Consider the following 14,221-nt stretch of genomic DNA (forward strand, 5'->3'; position numbering starts at 1 on the left):
CAAAGCGAAGCCAATGTTGAAAGTGAACTAACAATATTGTTTACTTTGCACAACATATTATTGGTGCTTTCTCGTATCCTTTTATGAAGGGGAGCCTTGGCGTAACTAGTAAAGTTACTGCCATGTGACCAAGAGGTCACGGGTTCGAGCCGTGAAAACAGCATCTTGCAGAAATGCAGGGTAAGGCTGCGTATAATAGATCCTTGTGGTCCGGCTCTTCCCCAGACCCTGCGCATAGTTGGAGCTTAGTGCATCATGCTGCCCTTTTTTTTCCTCATATCATTTTATCTTTATAGGAGGAAATAGTTTGGTTTATATGCTTTTCATTCTAATGGTGAAATGGAGGATACACCAAAGTTTTGTTTTCAATGACAAAACCACCAAAACATATTCTTTACTGATTAGAGCCAGATTTAGAGCTTCTAACCTGGAAATATGACCAGCTGTGAGATGAACAGATGAAGTTTGAGGTTACTTGAAGTTATTTAGACTCCTCTCATCCTATTTTATCTTTGAAAACCTTCATTTCATTCCCTTGAGGCGAACGATGAGAGTATTTTCTAATGATAGATGCTACTTTTCTTCGGTGCCCACATGTTCTTTGCAGCAACATACCAAGTGTGATCCGACAAGTGGGGTCTGGAGAGGATAGTGTATATGCAGACCTTACCCTTACCTTGTGAAAATAGAGAGGTTGTTTCTGGTAGACTCCACTGCCAATCTTGCAAAAGATGAAATTTCTTGGTGACAATACAACCGCACTCTTAAAACCAAACCAATCTTTTTCGACTGTTGTTTTAATGACAGATTGAAGGAAGTAATGTTTTACTTACAACGTAATGGTGCATTAGCCTCGGCCATCAAGTGGTGATTATGAAACTTTCGACTGTATTTTCTGAAGTTACTGATTGTCACTTTGGGATAGGAAGTTCCGGGAGGTAAGGGAACGTCAAAACCATTTTCTTTCTGACAAGCAAAGATATACTTCTAACCTTTCAGTAATTAATGATGAGGAAAGGTAAAAATTATTCAGTTCCGCTTTCTCAAGCAAAAAAAGGCAGGAGTAGAGAATCCGAGTAGATTGTTTTAGAGTCCAAAATGTAGCAGGCCAAGATAAGGGCTATCTGATAGAAACCAAGGAGAAGCCCACAAACTGGACTTCAAAAATTGGGGAGAAATTAAAAAATAGCCAAATTTACAAGTGGTAATTAAAAAATAGCCATAGTTTCAAAAGTAATCAAAATTTAATCACTTTTCATGTAAAGATAAATCTGAACGAAAGCACTGTTCAAAATATAAAAAATATTCCAGCATAATATATTGGAGTTCCAGTATAATATACTGGAACTCCAGCATATTATACTGGAGTTCCAGTATCCAGCATATTATACTGGAGTTTCAGTATAATATATTGCAACTCCAGCAAAACTTCCTGGATTTCCAGTATAATATACCGGTCCAGCATAATATGCTGGAAGTTCATAAACATGTGCTCTAATCTCCAGTATATTATGCTGGAACTTTCCGTGTGTTGGAGTTCCAGCATAATATGCTGAAAGTTCATATACAGGTGCACCAATCTCCAGTATATTATGCTAGACCGGTCCGTGTTGCAGCAAATAGTGGCTATTTTTTAATGACTTTACAAACATTGATTATTTTTTAATTACCAGTCCGAAAACTGGCTAGCACGTGATATTTTTACCAAAAATTGATCTAACATAAAACTCTCCGGACTAATGCAATCTCTTCTCATAACTTTGGTTTTTGATCTAAGACTCTGAATACTAATACACCTTGTCTCCGCTTTTGAAACTTTGCATTACAAATGTTTGCACTAACTTATGCGAAAATCTTTGTATTATTACATGCGCGATAAAATATCAATTAAGAGTACGTAAATTACATACAATATACAGTAAAGAGTATCTAAATTCAAAAATAATTTACAATAGGCAATTCATGCACAACAAGTTCTACATTTTTAGTCGGCACATAACAATTCTTGTATTATTACTCATCGCGTAACAATCATTGTATAATTAATCCATGAACCAAACGGCTTTAGTTGTTGCATTTATTCCTGACATACATACTAATAAGGAGTCGTTTGGTTGGGAAACAAGTTATCCCAAGATTAATTATTTCAAAATTGTTACGTACCTCACCCTCCCATAGGGATAAAAATAACTCATAATCTTGGAATAACTAATCCTGGATTAGTTATACCGTAATTTTATTCCAACAAAATATAGAATAAACTCATCTAAAATTTAATTTCGAGATTAATTATCCCTTATCGTTGGTACCAAACTAGTTTGTCTGATTGTTTGTTAATTATCACAGATTGTCAAAAAGGCATCTGGAATACGAATAAGGCTGCTTTCACGACTTATGTAGACAACACAAATTTCTAGAATCTAGGAATAGAGTAGTACAAACATTAAGATATGTTTCGTTTAAAAGATTGCGTAAATGAAGGTTATATTGGATATTTTAGTTATTTTTATTCCTATATTACTGATTCTTAAATGATTATTTACATTATATTTTATATAAATAATACATAATTATTTTTTACATATTATATGCATGTAGTATTATTTACAATGATGGAGCTAAAGTATAATTTATCGAAACAAAAAGCTTTATTTCAAATCTTATTTTAAAAAATATATTAAGTATGTATAAAATATTAATTTAAAATTTATTAACTTAAAAAGTAACTTAAAAATTGAAGGACTAAATCCCGAAATCCTGACACCAACCACCTACGTGTCAGGATTGCTAACACTGAATTTTATGAAAGAGTATTAAAAAGTAATCAAACGATGTATTAGTAATGCTGAATTATATGCAAAGTATTAGCATAGATTATACATAAACCAAACACGGCCTTAATACCCGTCCGTCAATATAGTTCCGTAGTCCCTAAATAGTTGGGGATCCTCTGATTCTGTAGTTTTCGAAATTCTTGAGAATCATTTGGAATTTCAAGATTCTTGAATTTTTGGTTGACAATTTTGCATGGAATTTGGAATTTCTGAAAACCAATTAAGCCATTTGAATCCACCCTTTACAAGAATTCTGGGTTTCAGACGAAGCCCAGATGTGATTTTGAGAATAGAAATGGAAAGATCAATGTCTCTGTTTCAGGTTGTGTGTGTGTATTTTTGCATGCATGTGAATTGTGATCATTTTTTTTTTTTTAATTAATTTTCTCTTGTTTCTGACTAGTATGGTTTTAATTGTTTGAAGATGATGGTAAATGAAGGTTTAGTGCCTTCTGCAGCGGAGGAAATGAAGAGGAGAAATGCTATTGACAAGCTTAAAAAGGTTCTTTCTTGAGCATAATATTTATTTGGCCTATTTATTTGTCTGTATTTGATATATATTTTGCTCATATGTTTGAATAGAATGTCTGTTTTATGGAAGGCAGCAGGTGTTGAGTGCATTTTTTTTTAAATCATAGTTGTAAATTTTCTAAAAGTATATATTTTATATTATAGCGTTAAATCCAAAAACTCCCGACTTGTTTGGAACTGAGATGTAGTATATGTTTATATTATAATATTAAATTCAAAACCTCCCGACTTGTTTGGGACTGAGACGTAGTTGTTGTTGAAGTCCAAACATTGTAGTAAAGAAGTAGTGATGTAGTGGTATTCTGCACCAAAAGGCTTAAAATCCTGAATCTGCCTTTGTTGACAAGTTATATTTCTTAAAGGTTATGTAATTGGTCTCAAATTTATGACATAAGGTCCACCTGATCATCTGACTACCTCTCCTAGAATGAAAATAAAGAGGAAAATTAACTTTCTTAACATATCAGCCACAGAAAAAAGAATGAAAGGAAAACAAAAGACTAACAAGAATCACCTGTTACTTGTGAATCTTAGTGTCTTACGTTGTCTTTCAGTCATTTCCAATTATATTAATTTTGTGATTGACTTTAGATTCCATAACGCTACAAAGGCTTTTCTGCCACATTGTTTATACGATATTATCTTGCAGATAGTAGTGGAATGGGTTAAAGAGGTGACTTATCAGCGAGGTCTTCCAAAAAAGTACCTTAAGTTTGCCTCTGGGACAATATTGACATATGGATCGTATGGTTTAGGGGTAAGTCTAATTCCGTAAATTTTCCTTTGATATTTTTGTCTTGTTTCGAAAATGCAGTAGTGCTGATCACAGATATTTATGTTGGATAATAAGTGCTGTTCTGGTTATTTGATTCACATTTTCTTGTTATGAACTGCAGTTTAAATTTGAAAGTCATTTCTAAACTGGTTTTATAGTTTCTACGAGACAATTAAAATCGACTGCCTTAAAGTAATCCTAGTTTTGAGCAGCAATATCAATCCACGCACTGGCGGTGCCACTAAAACTTTATTCTGTTACTCCACAGTGCGATGAATGCGTTGTTCTGTTGCTCCTTTTTAGCACCGCAGCTGACAATTTATTGCAGCATAAGAGCTTATCCGCTTCTTTCTCATTTGCAGCTTCCTCATCTTCTGACACGTTCCACTTTTTGTAGGTTTATAATTCAGACTCAGATATTGATGCTTTGTGTGTTGGTCCTTACTTTGCCACTATAGCTGTGAGTCTTTTATCCTTTTTAGCTTCTTTGAATCTAATATGAGGGTGTGCAATGTCTATCGTGTTACATGTCATGTGTATCTCATTGTGACTTTGTGTAGGAAGACTTTTTCATCGTTCTGCATAACATGCTTGCGAGCAGGCCTGAAGTATCGGAAATCCATTGTGTCAAGTATGCAAAAGTTCCTCTGATGCGATTCAAATTTGATGGGATATCCATTGATCTTCCCTATGCACGACTCAAAGTAATATCCATCCCTGAGGTGAGTTTACAGTTATATTGCTGTTAATTTGCTCACTACAGTTCAAAAAGTCGTAAGTGTCTTCCTCTGCAGATACTATACAATTACTAAATGTTATTGATTTTCTCTTTATATCTAGAATGTGGATGTTTTCAATCCATTCTTTCTGAAGAATATCGATGACACGAGCTGGAAAAGTTTGTCTGGTGTGCGTGCCAATAGGAGCATTCTTCATCTTGTGCCAAACATAGAGGCAAGTAATGGTGTCAGCTTGTCACTCTTTTAGTTTGTAGAGTTGCTTGAAAGTTGAGTTCGTCATATAAACTTGGTCTGTCTAGAGCCGTTGGCTTGGCAGTAGGCATAAGAAAATGATACCTTTTCTTAATTTTGTTTGCAGTTTCTCTTTAAACCATACTTCACTTAAGTTTTAAAAAAAGCTAGAAATTTTGGTTAGGTAGAATCTGAACTGTGTTTGATAATGGGTCAAAAATTTTTGTTTACTGAAGAATGAAATTGCCGAAAGTAATCGTGCATCAACTTTCCGATATCTGGTATAAGCAAGAGAAATTTCTTTTTGCAGGTATTGTAGTAGTTGATAGGAATTGTTTGGTTTGACATTATGTGATTGATAGGAATCATTTAATTTGACTTAGCGTGAGAGTTGCCGTTATAACATTCTTGGTTAATATGCTACAGATATTCCAAGCAGTACTGCGTTGCATCAAATTTTGGGCCAAAAGACGAGGAGTTTATGGAAATGTAAGATTCATGACTCGGTGCCCTGCTTCTCTGCTTTTATACTTATGCTAACATTATCTTTTCCCGGCCACAAATCAAATCCAATCATCCGATAACCTTCAGTTGCTTGGATTCTTTGGAGGAGTTCACTTGGCTGTGCTTTCAGCGTTTATCTGCCAAAGGCATCCATCCGCCAGCTTAAGCGCACTCATTTTACTTTTCTTCAAGACATTTGGCTTATGGCCTTGGCCAACTCCTGTAATTTTGCAAGAGACTATAGCTCGGCCATTCATCCCCACTGATAAGGTGTCGTGGATGCCAATCCAGTTACCGTGTAGCCTATACGAATTTTGTCATTCCAACATTACCAGAAGTACATTCTATAAAATCAGGACCGAATTCCTAAGAGGTCATATGCTGACTAAGGTATGTGATAATTTCTAATATCATGTTGTTCTGGTTATTTCTTTAGTTCTTTTCTCCTCTTAATTCTTATATTCAAGATAATCCTTAGTCCTTTTGACTTTTGAGGGAGTTCGGGGACTCCAAAGGTTGTGAGCAACTTTTTTTTTTGGCCCTTCACCACTCGCTATATATAATTACTGCAGGATATGCTGAGGCCAGATTTTGATTGGAATATCCTTTTTGAGCCATTTCCTTATGCAAGAAGATACGGACTCTTCGTCAAAATTTTCCTCTCAGCTTGTGACAAAGATGAGTTAGGAGACTGGGTGGGTTGGATCAAGTCACGCTTTCGCTCTTTACTTGTCAAGGTATGTCTCTGCGGCTGACTTGCTTTCTCTGTTATAGTAATGATATTATCACTATTTTAGCTTAATGCATGGGCATTTTGGCTGCTGCTAGAATTTACTGAACAGAGTATGTCCCATTAAAATCCGATAAGTTATACTGATCAGATTCTGAGACAGATTTGGCCCTGCATAAGACATCCCAATCATGTTTGATCTAATGCTTTATATACTGTTGTGGAGGCTTGAACCGTTATATGCATATCGACTTTGAAGGATAATTTATTTCCGCATTGTTCTTCCATGCTGAAACTGAAAAGTTTTTTTCCCGGCTTTTACTGACTCCATCGTAAACTAAGATTTGTACTAGATGAGCGTAATAATGAATCTTAAATGGGAAGGCAATTATCACAACGATTTCTTTGTGGTCCTTATATTGTTGCTGCACCACTACTTTTGAGAAGTGGAGCATCCTCAGAATCAAGAGTTTCCAGTTTGTTGTGCTCTTTCTTTGCCTATTCTCCGGACATTGTTTTTTCCTATGCTCGTTATAGTACAAAGTACTGTCTGCACAATATATGGTTTGGGAAGGACCATTTCTAAATCATTGTCTAATGCCTAGTTGGAGATAAAAATTAATGACATGCCATAATAGTGAAGCGTGGACGACGACCATGTTAGCGGTGTTAGGTGATAGTCATGAATAGCAATGGTAAAGTCATATTCGTATATTGGTGAATGCAAATAGTATATAGGAGGGGTTTTTAGCTAAGAACGACTGGCGCTTTTCTTTATGAGATTATTCTTTATGTTTAGTTGTGTTAAATTGTTGAGATGTTTCGGGGAATTTATAGTCTGTCCTATCAAATGGAGTCCTTGTATTTTTTGTTCTTTCTTGATGAGGCGTTCGTTTCCTGACCCGAGGGTCTATTGGAAACAACTTCTCTATCCTTACAAGGTAGGGGTAAGGCCTGCGTACACACTACCCTCCCTAGACCCCACGGTGTGTTGTTGTTGTCTTGATGAGGCGTTCGTTCTTTCTATCCAGCTGGAGGAGTTACTTGGTTTTTGCGACCCCAACCCGACTGAGTACGTTGACACAGATGCATCAGAGCCTAATGTCATCCTCTATTGGGGATTACCAACTAATAGACGCGATCTAATAGACGCTGATCTTGTGGAGGAATACTTTCTAAAGAGCATTGACAATGGATATCAAGGCTCGACCGGAAAGATGAAGTTATCGATCGTGAAAGCAAATCAGTTGCCTAAAAAAGCTCAGTTTGCTTTCGAACGAAAGAACACTAAGCCGTGTTGGAGGGTTGTCGATGACAATCGCAAAAAAAACAATCCACGGTCCAAGTATAGTAAGCCTCATTGTGCTGATGAATATTTGCCTACAAATGATAGTCCCGAGTACCCTAGCGCCGGGGGATAATAGGCTGCTGCTGTTCTGTTTCTCTATGCTTAACATCTTAACACAGGTTTTGACACTGCATATATTCGTCGTGAAAACAAACTTTGTACATTTGCATTGTGTTACCTTTAATGCTCATTTGACCCTCAACGACCATGTAAATGTTTTTTTTTTGCTACTAACTAACTGAAGAAAAGTTGAATACTGATGTTATGAAATGGTTAAGTCAATAAAAATGATCAAATATGCTGTTTTTTTTTTATATTTTAATTCAGTCAACTGATGCCTGAATTATCATGAGAAGATGCTTTCTGTTTCACCGTTTCCAGTGTGGTGTGTTCAGTGACTCCATTTAACCAAAATATCTGACTGCTGTTGTGGTTTTAAGACTGCAGTTTCTTGAATTTTTAGAGAGTAATGGCTCCTTCCTGGTAGCATACTTCTCATAAGAATTACTCCTCCATCCCAATTTATGTGGCGGTGTTCACATTTCGAGAGACAAATTTCTTAATTTTGATGATGAATCAAGATATAAAATCTTTAAATCTTTTGAAATAAAAGTTAAACATTTGAAAATTACGTAAAAATTACTATAAGTCACAATAATTAAAATTCAAATATTTAAACGGGATATGAAAAAAATCTAGTTTAAAAGTAACTTGTTTGACTCTCGAAATCCAAATACCGCCACATAAATTGGGACATAGGCACTACTTTTTATTTTTTATTTTTATCCTGATTATTTATTTAAATCTTTTGGTTCCTTCAATATTTGTTTTTTGAAGAATTATCTTTGGTTCCTTCTTTATTTATCTGATCTCTGTTGTGTAAATCTCTTTTCCTATAATCCCAGTAAAATCAGATATATTTTCTAGTAGACATGTTTTGATATATATGTAATATTTATTCTTTTCTATGCTGAAAATGGAAGTAGCGTATAAAAAGAATTAAATTGAACGACAAAAAGAACCATAGGATTTATTCTCTTTTAACTAAAGGTCTTGATTTTGAGGTGTGAGAATGAGTTCAAGGTCTTAACTTCGAGCTCGATCTTTGATTTCGAGTTCTGAGAATGACGACGACAAATGTTTCTAACTAAAATCTAGAAGTCATTCCATGAAAATAAAGGGGCTATTAGTATATGTCAAAGTCTATGGTAGAGACTACATAAGGAACCTTTAAAAGGGATATACTTATTTATGCCAAGGAAAGCAAATGGACACCACTTTGAAAAAGATGCCATTTTTATCTTTGGATTATTAATTATTAATTAGTCGTTTAGATGATGATAATCTTTGATTTGAATGTAAACAAATTTCCCACTAGCTAAGATATTTTCTCGAGGATAAGCAATAATAAATAACAAAGGCACTGTTACAAGATAAGTACAGGAAATCGTTCATCAAAGTTTGGAATTAATAACTTAAAAATAAGATAGAATTTTTCTACAAAATTTAAAATAATACTGATAGTGTAAACTTTTTTATCATTATCAGTGTAATGACAACAATAACAACAACAACAACAAACTCAATGAATTCCCACAAATGTGATTTAGCGAGGGTAGTGTGTACGCAGACATTACCCATAACCATGGAGGATAGAGAGCCATTATCATTATCGGTGTATATAAGTTAAATCCATTATTAATTGTGAACAGGGGCTGATCCAATTCAATAGTTACGTGTTCCCGTGAACCCATTAATTTTTTGTTTAGACGTTGTATTTATATTGAAAATCTATTAAACATATAAGAATATTTAGCTCGGAATCCAGTCCGTTAATCCAATTATTATTGTATATTAACTTAAGATTTCTGTAGTAACCCATAAACTTAGCTAGCGTTAGGACATAGATTTGATTGAAATTTGAAAAAAGGAGTTTTTGAAATTGTGTTGAAAAATAAATTTTAAAAGTTGAAGTTGTGTTTGGACATACATTTTATTTGAAGAAAAGTTAAAGTTTTGTGAGTGAAAGAAAAACTTAAAATTTTTTGAAAATTTTCCCCCAAAACATGACCATATTTCATAAACAAATAATATTTTTAATTTTTTTTAAAAAAATAATGACAAAATATATGACCAAATGGGAGGTTAAAATCTTTTTCTTATCTAGGTCAATTTGTTTACAATCACGATAATTAAAGCAATCTTAAAAGTTAAATTATCATTATTAATCGTGAATAAATTAATGAATCCTACGACAACATCAATCAACTCTTGTTAATTTTATTTATTTATTTATTTATTTTCATATGACTCTTCTTAGTGTCGTCAATTACATCAAATCAAAATATCTACAATCTTTATATGTTAAATATGTCTTGCCATTTTCAAACATCATCGATATCGTACCATTTTTTAATTTAATTAATTCTATTGGTTGAGTGAGCGTTAGCTTTCAATTGAGTAGTCAAATTGGTGGAGCCAGTGAAAAACAAAAAATTAGAGATAACAAATAAAGAGAAACATACCCTCTTTTGTTTTTTCTTTTGTAAGTTTGTTCTGCCCGTACAAATTTATAGAATAATAGTAGGTACCTTAAAAATTTTGAATGGGCAGAATTTTTTTTATTTTTTATTTTTGGAAATTCTCAAAAAACTCCGCAGCTGCTATCCTCCGCGTGCATACTGGGTAACCTGTTTATTATGCAATAACTCATAAACCACAAGAAATATAAATCGTACTAGGCAAGCCCGGTTTGACGAGCTCTGACTAAAGAGGCTGCTGGTGAGGATGGGCATTTTTTTTTTTTTTTGGAAAATTCCAGGAAAATCCGCAGCCGCTACCCTTCGGATGAATACTGGGTAATCTATTCATTGTGCAATAGTTTGTAAACCACACAGGAGATGTAAACCGTGCACTAGGTAACCTGTTCATTGTGCATAACTCACAAACCACACATGAGATGTAAACTGACTATGCAAGTCTTGTTTGACGAGCTCTGACTGAGAAGGATGCTGATGAGGGGAATCGATCACCAGTCTTTCATGTGAAAAACCACTCACCCAACCAGGGGTATACATGGATTGAGTTGGTTCGGTTTTTTATCAAAACCAAACCAAACACTACTAAAAAATCAGGTTTTAGCGACGGACAAATTCTGTAGCTAAACAGAAAAATCTGTCGCTAATCTCATTTAGCGACGGATTAGCAACGAATTATCAAAAAATTCTGCTAACTACGAGCATTTTAGCGACAGATTAACGACGACCTTCGTAGCTAATTTCAGTTTTTTTTTTTTGTAGTGAAACCAACTATATCGGTTTGGATTGGTTCGCTTTTGTAGGGGTTTTCGGGTTTTCGGGTTTTTTTGTTACTTAAATATTATTTCAATCTTACTTCGTTAAATATTTGATAAGTAAATATATATTTAGTAAAAATATAAAACATTGACAAACATATTATCGATTAAAATATTCTTATGGGAGAATTCTATTAGTAACACATAATAGTTATTTTTTTAGTCGTCTGACAATAATTTTTCGTTAATGTACACTTTCAGGTTAACCGGTAATTAAACATAAAAATCAATATGATACATAAATATTAATAATCACTTCACATTCGAAAAAGATATAAGAATTTAATAGATCTTAACATATGATATGAATATGGAAGAACAAAGAGATAGACGCATTTCAGTAACACTTGATAAGAAAGTGATCATACAACCCATTATTTAAGGTCAATAAATATGGAGCACTTCATATTATATTAAAATTTATATCCGGCAAGAGAATCCCAAATATTTCTAAATATTTTTTAAAGAAAATTATATATAAAATCTTAAAAGTATATATAAAAATTATATATTTATATGTCGGGTTGGTTCGGGTTTTTTACTCAATACCAAACCAAATCAAACCAAACCAAGTCGAATTTTTTAATCGGTTTGGTTTGACTTTTCGGTATAGTACTGTTTTTCGGTTTGGTTTGTACACCCCTACCCAACCAACATGGGCAGAATTCATTAGATACGTTTCAAAATTATAATAAATCTTTTTCTTTTTTCGTCTATTGAGGATATTCAGAATAGTGGAAAATGAAAGTAAAATATATGAGGGAAGAATATTTGGTGGCAAAAGAAAAAGAGATGGTTTGTTAATGCTATGATTAGGAATATAATTAAAACAATTAATTGACGGTTCAAAAACTTTTGCTAGTTGGCACGACAAGTAGCTAACATCGCAATTTGGAAATCACCTACTGCTACTTGGCCAGCTACGAAATAATTATACAAAGAAAGTCTAAAGAAACTTTCGGAAAGGAGGAAAAATCAGTCAGTTTTCAATTTCTAGCGCTTTCTTTTTTTAGTTTCTCCTCCGATGATCGGTAATATTCTATTTTGGGATCCAAATAATTTGGATTCACATACGAAATTTTTCACTTTGGAAACAAAAAGCTCTCTATAAAAAGCGATTGTATAAATTAGAGACCTTTAATTAAGAATGAAAAAGTACTTATCGTTTTATCACAACGCTTTCACCTACCAAACAATTGTCACTTTCCGTGGCAATTTGACAAAGATTATGTACACTTTCAGTTTTTATATTATTAAAATGATTTAACTTAATACACTAAAGATTTCTTCACTAACAGTAGTGTAATTTTTAACTTGTTATGTTGTTAATTTGATTTTTCAAATTACTCATTACACTTGTTGTGATATCAGTTATTTATATGCTAATGCTGGATAAATTTTACAAATGACCATATAACTATGACTTTTTTTTACAAAGACATATAAAGGCGCACACACATATAGCAGTCACCGGCATCTGGAAATTTCGTCAAAAACTTCATGTATATTTGTAAATGTCTTCAAGAAATAGTCAGATGTTAGCATAGGCCCTCGTACCAATGTTTATGAGCAGTAATAAATTTATTTTGAATGTCATGGTGCTCCACGACCGCGAAATCATGGATCCGCCTCTGCCGGTATTTACGATCTACTCTCGCTTATTCAATTCGTGTCGGATAGATAGTATATCCACCGAGAGATGAAACGCTCTCTATCAAGAAATTTTTCATTTTGAAAGCTTGAATTTCCGTGCAAATTTAGTTATGAACAAGTGGGGTGTTGCTCATATGGTCAACATCCCCACTTACAACCTCAAAGTCGTGGATTTGAGTCACCAAATATGCATAAAAATAATAATAATAGTACGCAGTTTAAAATTTTTGAATGGGCGGAATTCGTTAGACACGTTTTGAAAATACTTTTTTCCTATCGAGGTTATTAAAAATAGTGGAAAATGAAGGTAAAATATGAGGGAAGAATATTTGGCGACAAATTAAAAGAAGAATAATTAACCCAAATAATTGATCACCCAACCGCTTAAACTAAAAATAGCTATTGAATGTATAATATATGCATAATTTATGTATTATATGTGTATAATTATATATAATCAATGTATAATATATATATATATATATATATATATATATATATATATATATATATATATATATATATATTTCTAAAAAAAATAAACAGTGAATATAATCGATTATTTATGTAAAGATCCCTTAAAAGAAACAAGAGCTATAACAATTAATTGACGGTTCAAAAGCTTTTGCTAGTTACCTACTACTTTCATACTACTTGGCTACTTGCTTAAACAAAGGAATTCTAAAGAAACATTTATAAGGGAAAATATTAGTACTAAATTTCCAGCTTTTCAGGGCTTCCATCTAGAAAACCATTTTACTTCGAATGGCAATTTGACAAAGATTATGTTCCACTTCTTAGTTTTTATATACAGTTAAACCTCTTTATAATAACCTTGTTTCTTTAAATATTTTTTTACTATTATAGTAAAGTATTATTTTTTAAAACATATTGTAACATAACATGAAAATTAGTTTTAAAGATGTTGATCTAAATAGAGCCGATCTGAAGAGAGGCCCAATGGTTGATAAGTAGTACTGGGCCCAATATGTACAACTGGCCCATTAGTATATTAGGCCCATTTTATAGCATGGGTGATTTATTAATTTTGGTAACAGATTCATTTTACACGGATAATGAAATAAAAAACATTCCTCTTCTTCTCTCCTATCTCACCCGATCTAGGGTTTTCTTTCTCTTCATTTCTTTCAATTTCTGCAAATAATCAACTTAACTTGGTATCAGAGCGGGATCATTGGTACGATCTCGACCTCAGCTATCGTCTGATCCTACCCTTGAACGAAGTTTTGGAGATTTTCTCGGTGCGGTGATTCTTCGGCAGTGGAAAATTAGGTCTTTACTTTCTTAATTTCAAATATGAGCTTCGATACTCCCTATTCTCTCGATTTTGCAGACGATTGGTAAATCTTCTCATTTTCCTGATTGCATGTTCGATTTGGACTGATTTCTAGGGTTCATTTTAAGTACTGGAACCAATATTAGTTTAGGTTACATCTACTGTATATTCACAACTTCACTGCTTCTTTGTTGTATTTTTGCTAATGAATTTGCTGATTACA

At 33.4% G+C, this 14,221-nt stretch overlaps 1 protein-coding gene across 1 annotated transcript; it reads left to right on the forward strand.

Annotated features, from left to right (window-relative positions):
* The first annotated feature begins 2,863 nt into the window (after nucleotides 1-2,863).
* LOC104087403 (nuclear poly(A) polymerase 3) lies at nucleotides 2,864-8,007 on the forward strand. Its single transcript, XM_009591852.4, has 10 exons — nucleotides 2,864-3,156; nucleotides 3,259-3,336; nucleotides 4,015-4,122; nucleotides 4,538-4,600; nucleotides 4,701-4,862; nucleotides 4,981-5,094; nucleotides 5,538-5,600; nucleotides 5,703-6,005; nucleotides 6,188-6,352; nucleotides 7,377-8,007. The coding sequence occupies exons 1-10, from the start codon at nucleotides 3,028-3,030 to the stop codon at nucleotides 7,764-7,766; spliced, it is 1,575 nt and encodes a 524-aa protein (XP_009590147.1). The 5' UTR covers nucleotides 2,864-3,027; the 3' UTR covers nucleotides 7,767-8,007.
* The last annotated feature ends 6,214 nt before the right edge of the window (nucleotides 8,008-14,221 follow it).

This window comes from Nicotiana tomentosiformis, chromosome 12, assembly GCF_000390325.3.
Source record: "Nicotiana tomentosiformis chromosome 12, ASM39032v3, whole genome shotgun sequence".
NCBI classification, from domain to species: domain Eukaryota; kingdom Viridiplantae; phylum Streptophyta; class Magnoliopsida; order Solanales; family Solanaceae; genus Nicotiana; species Nicotiana tomentosiformis.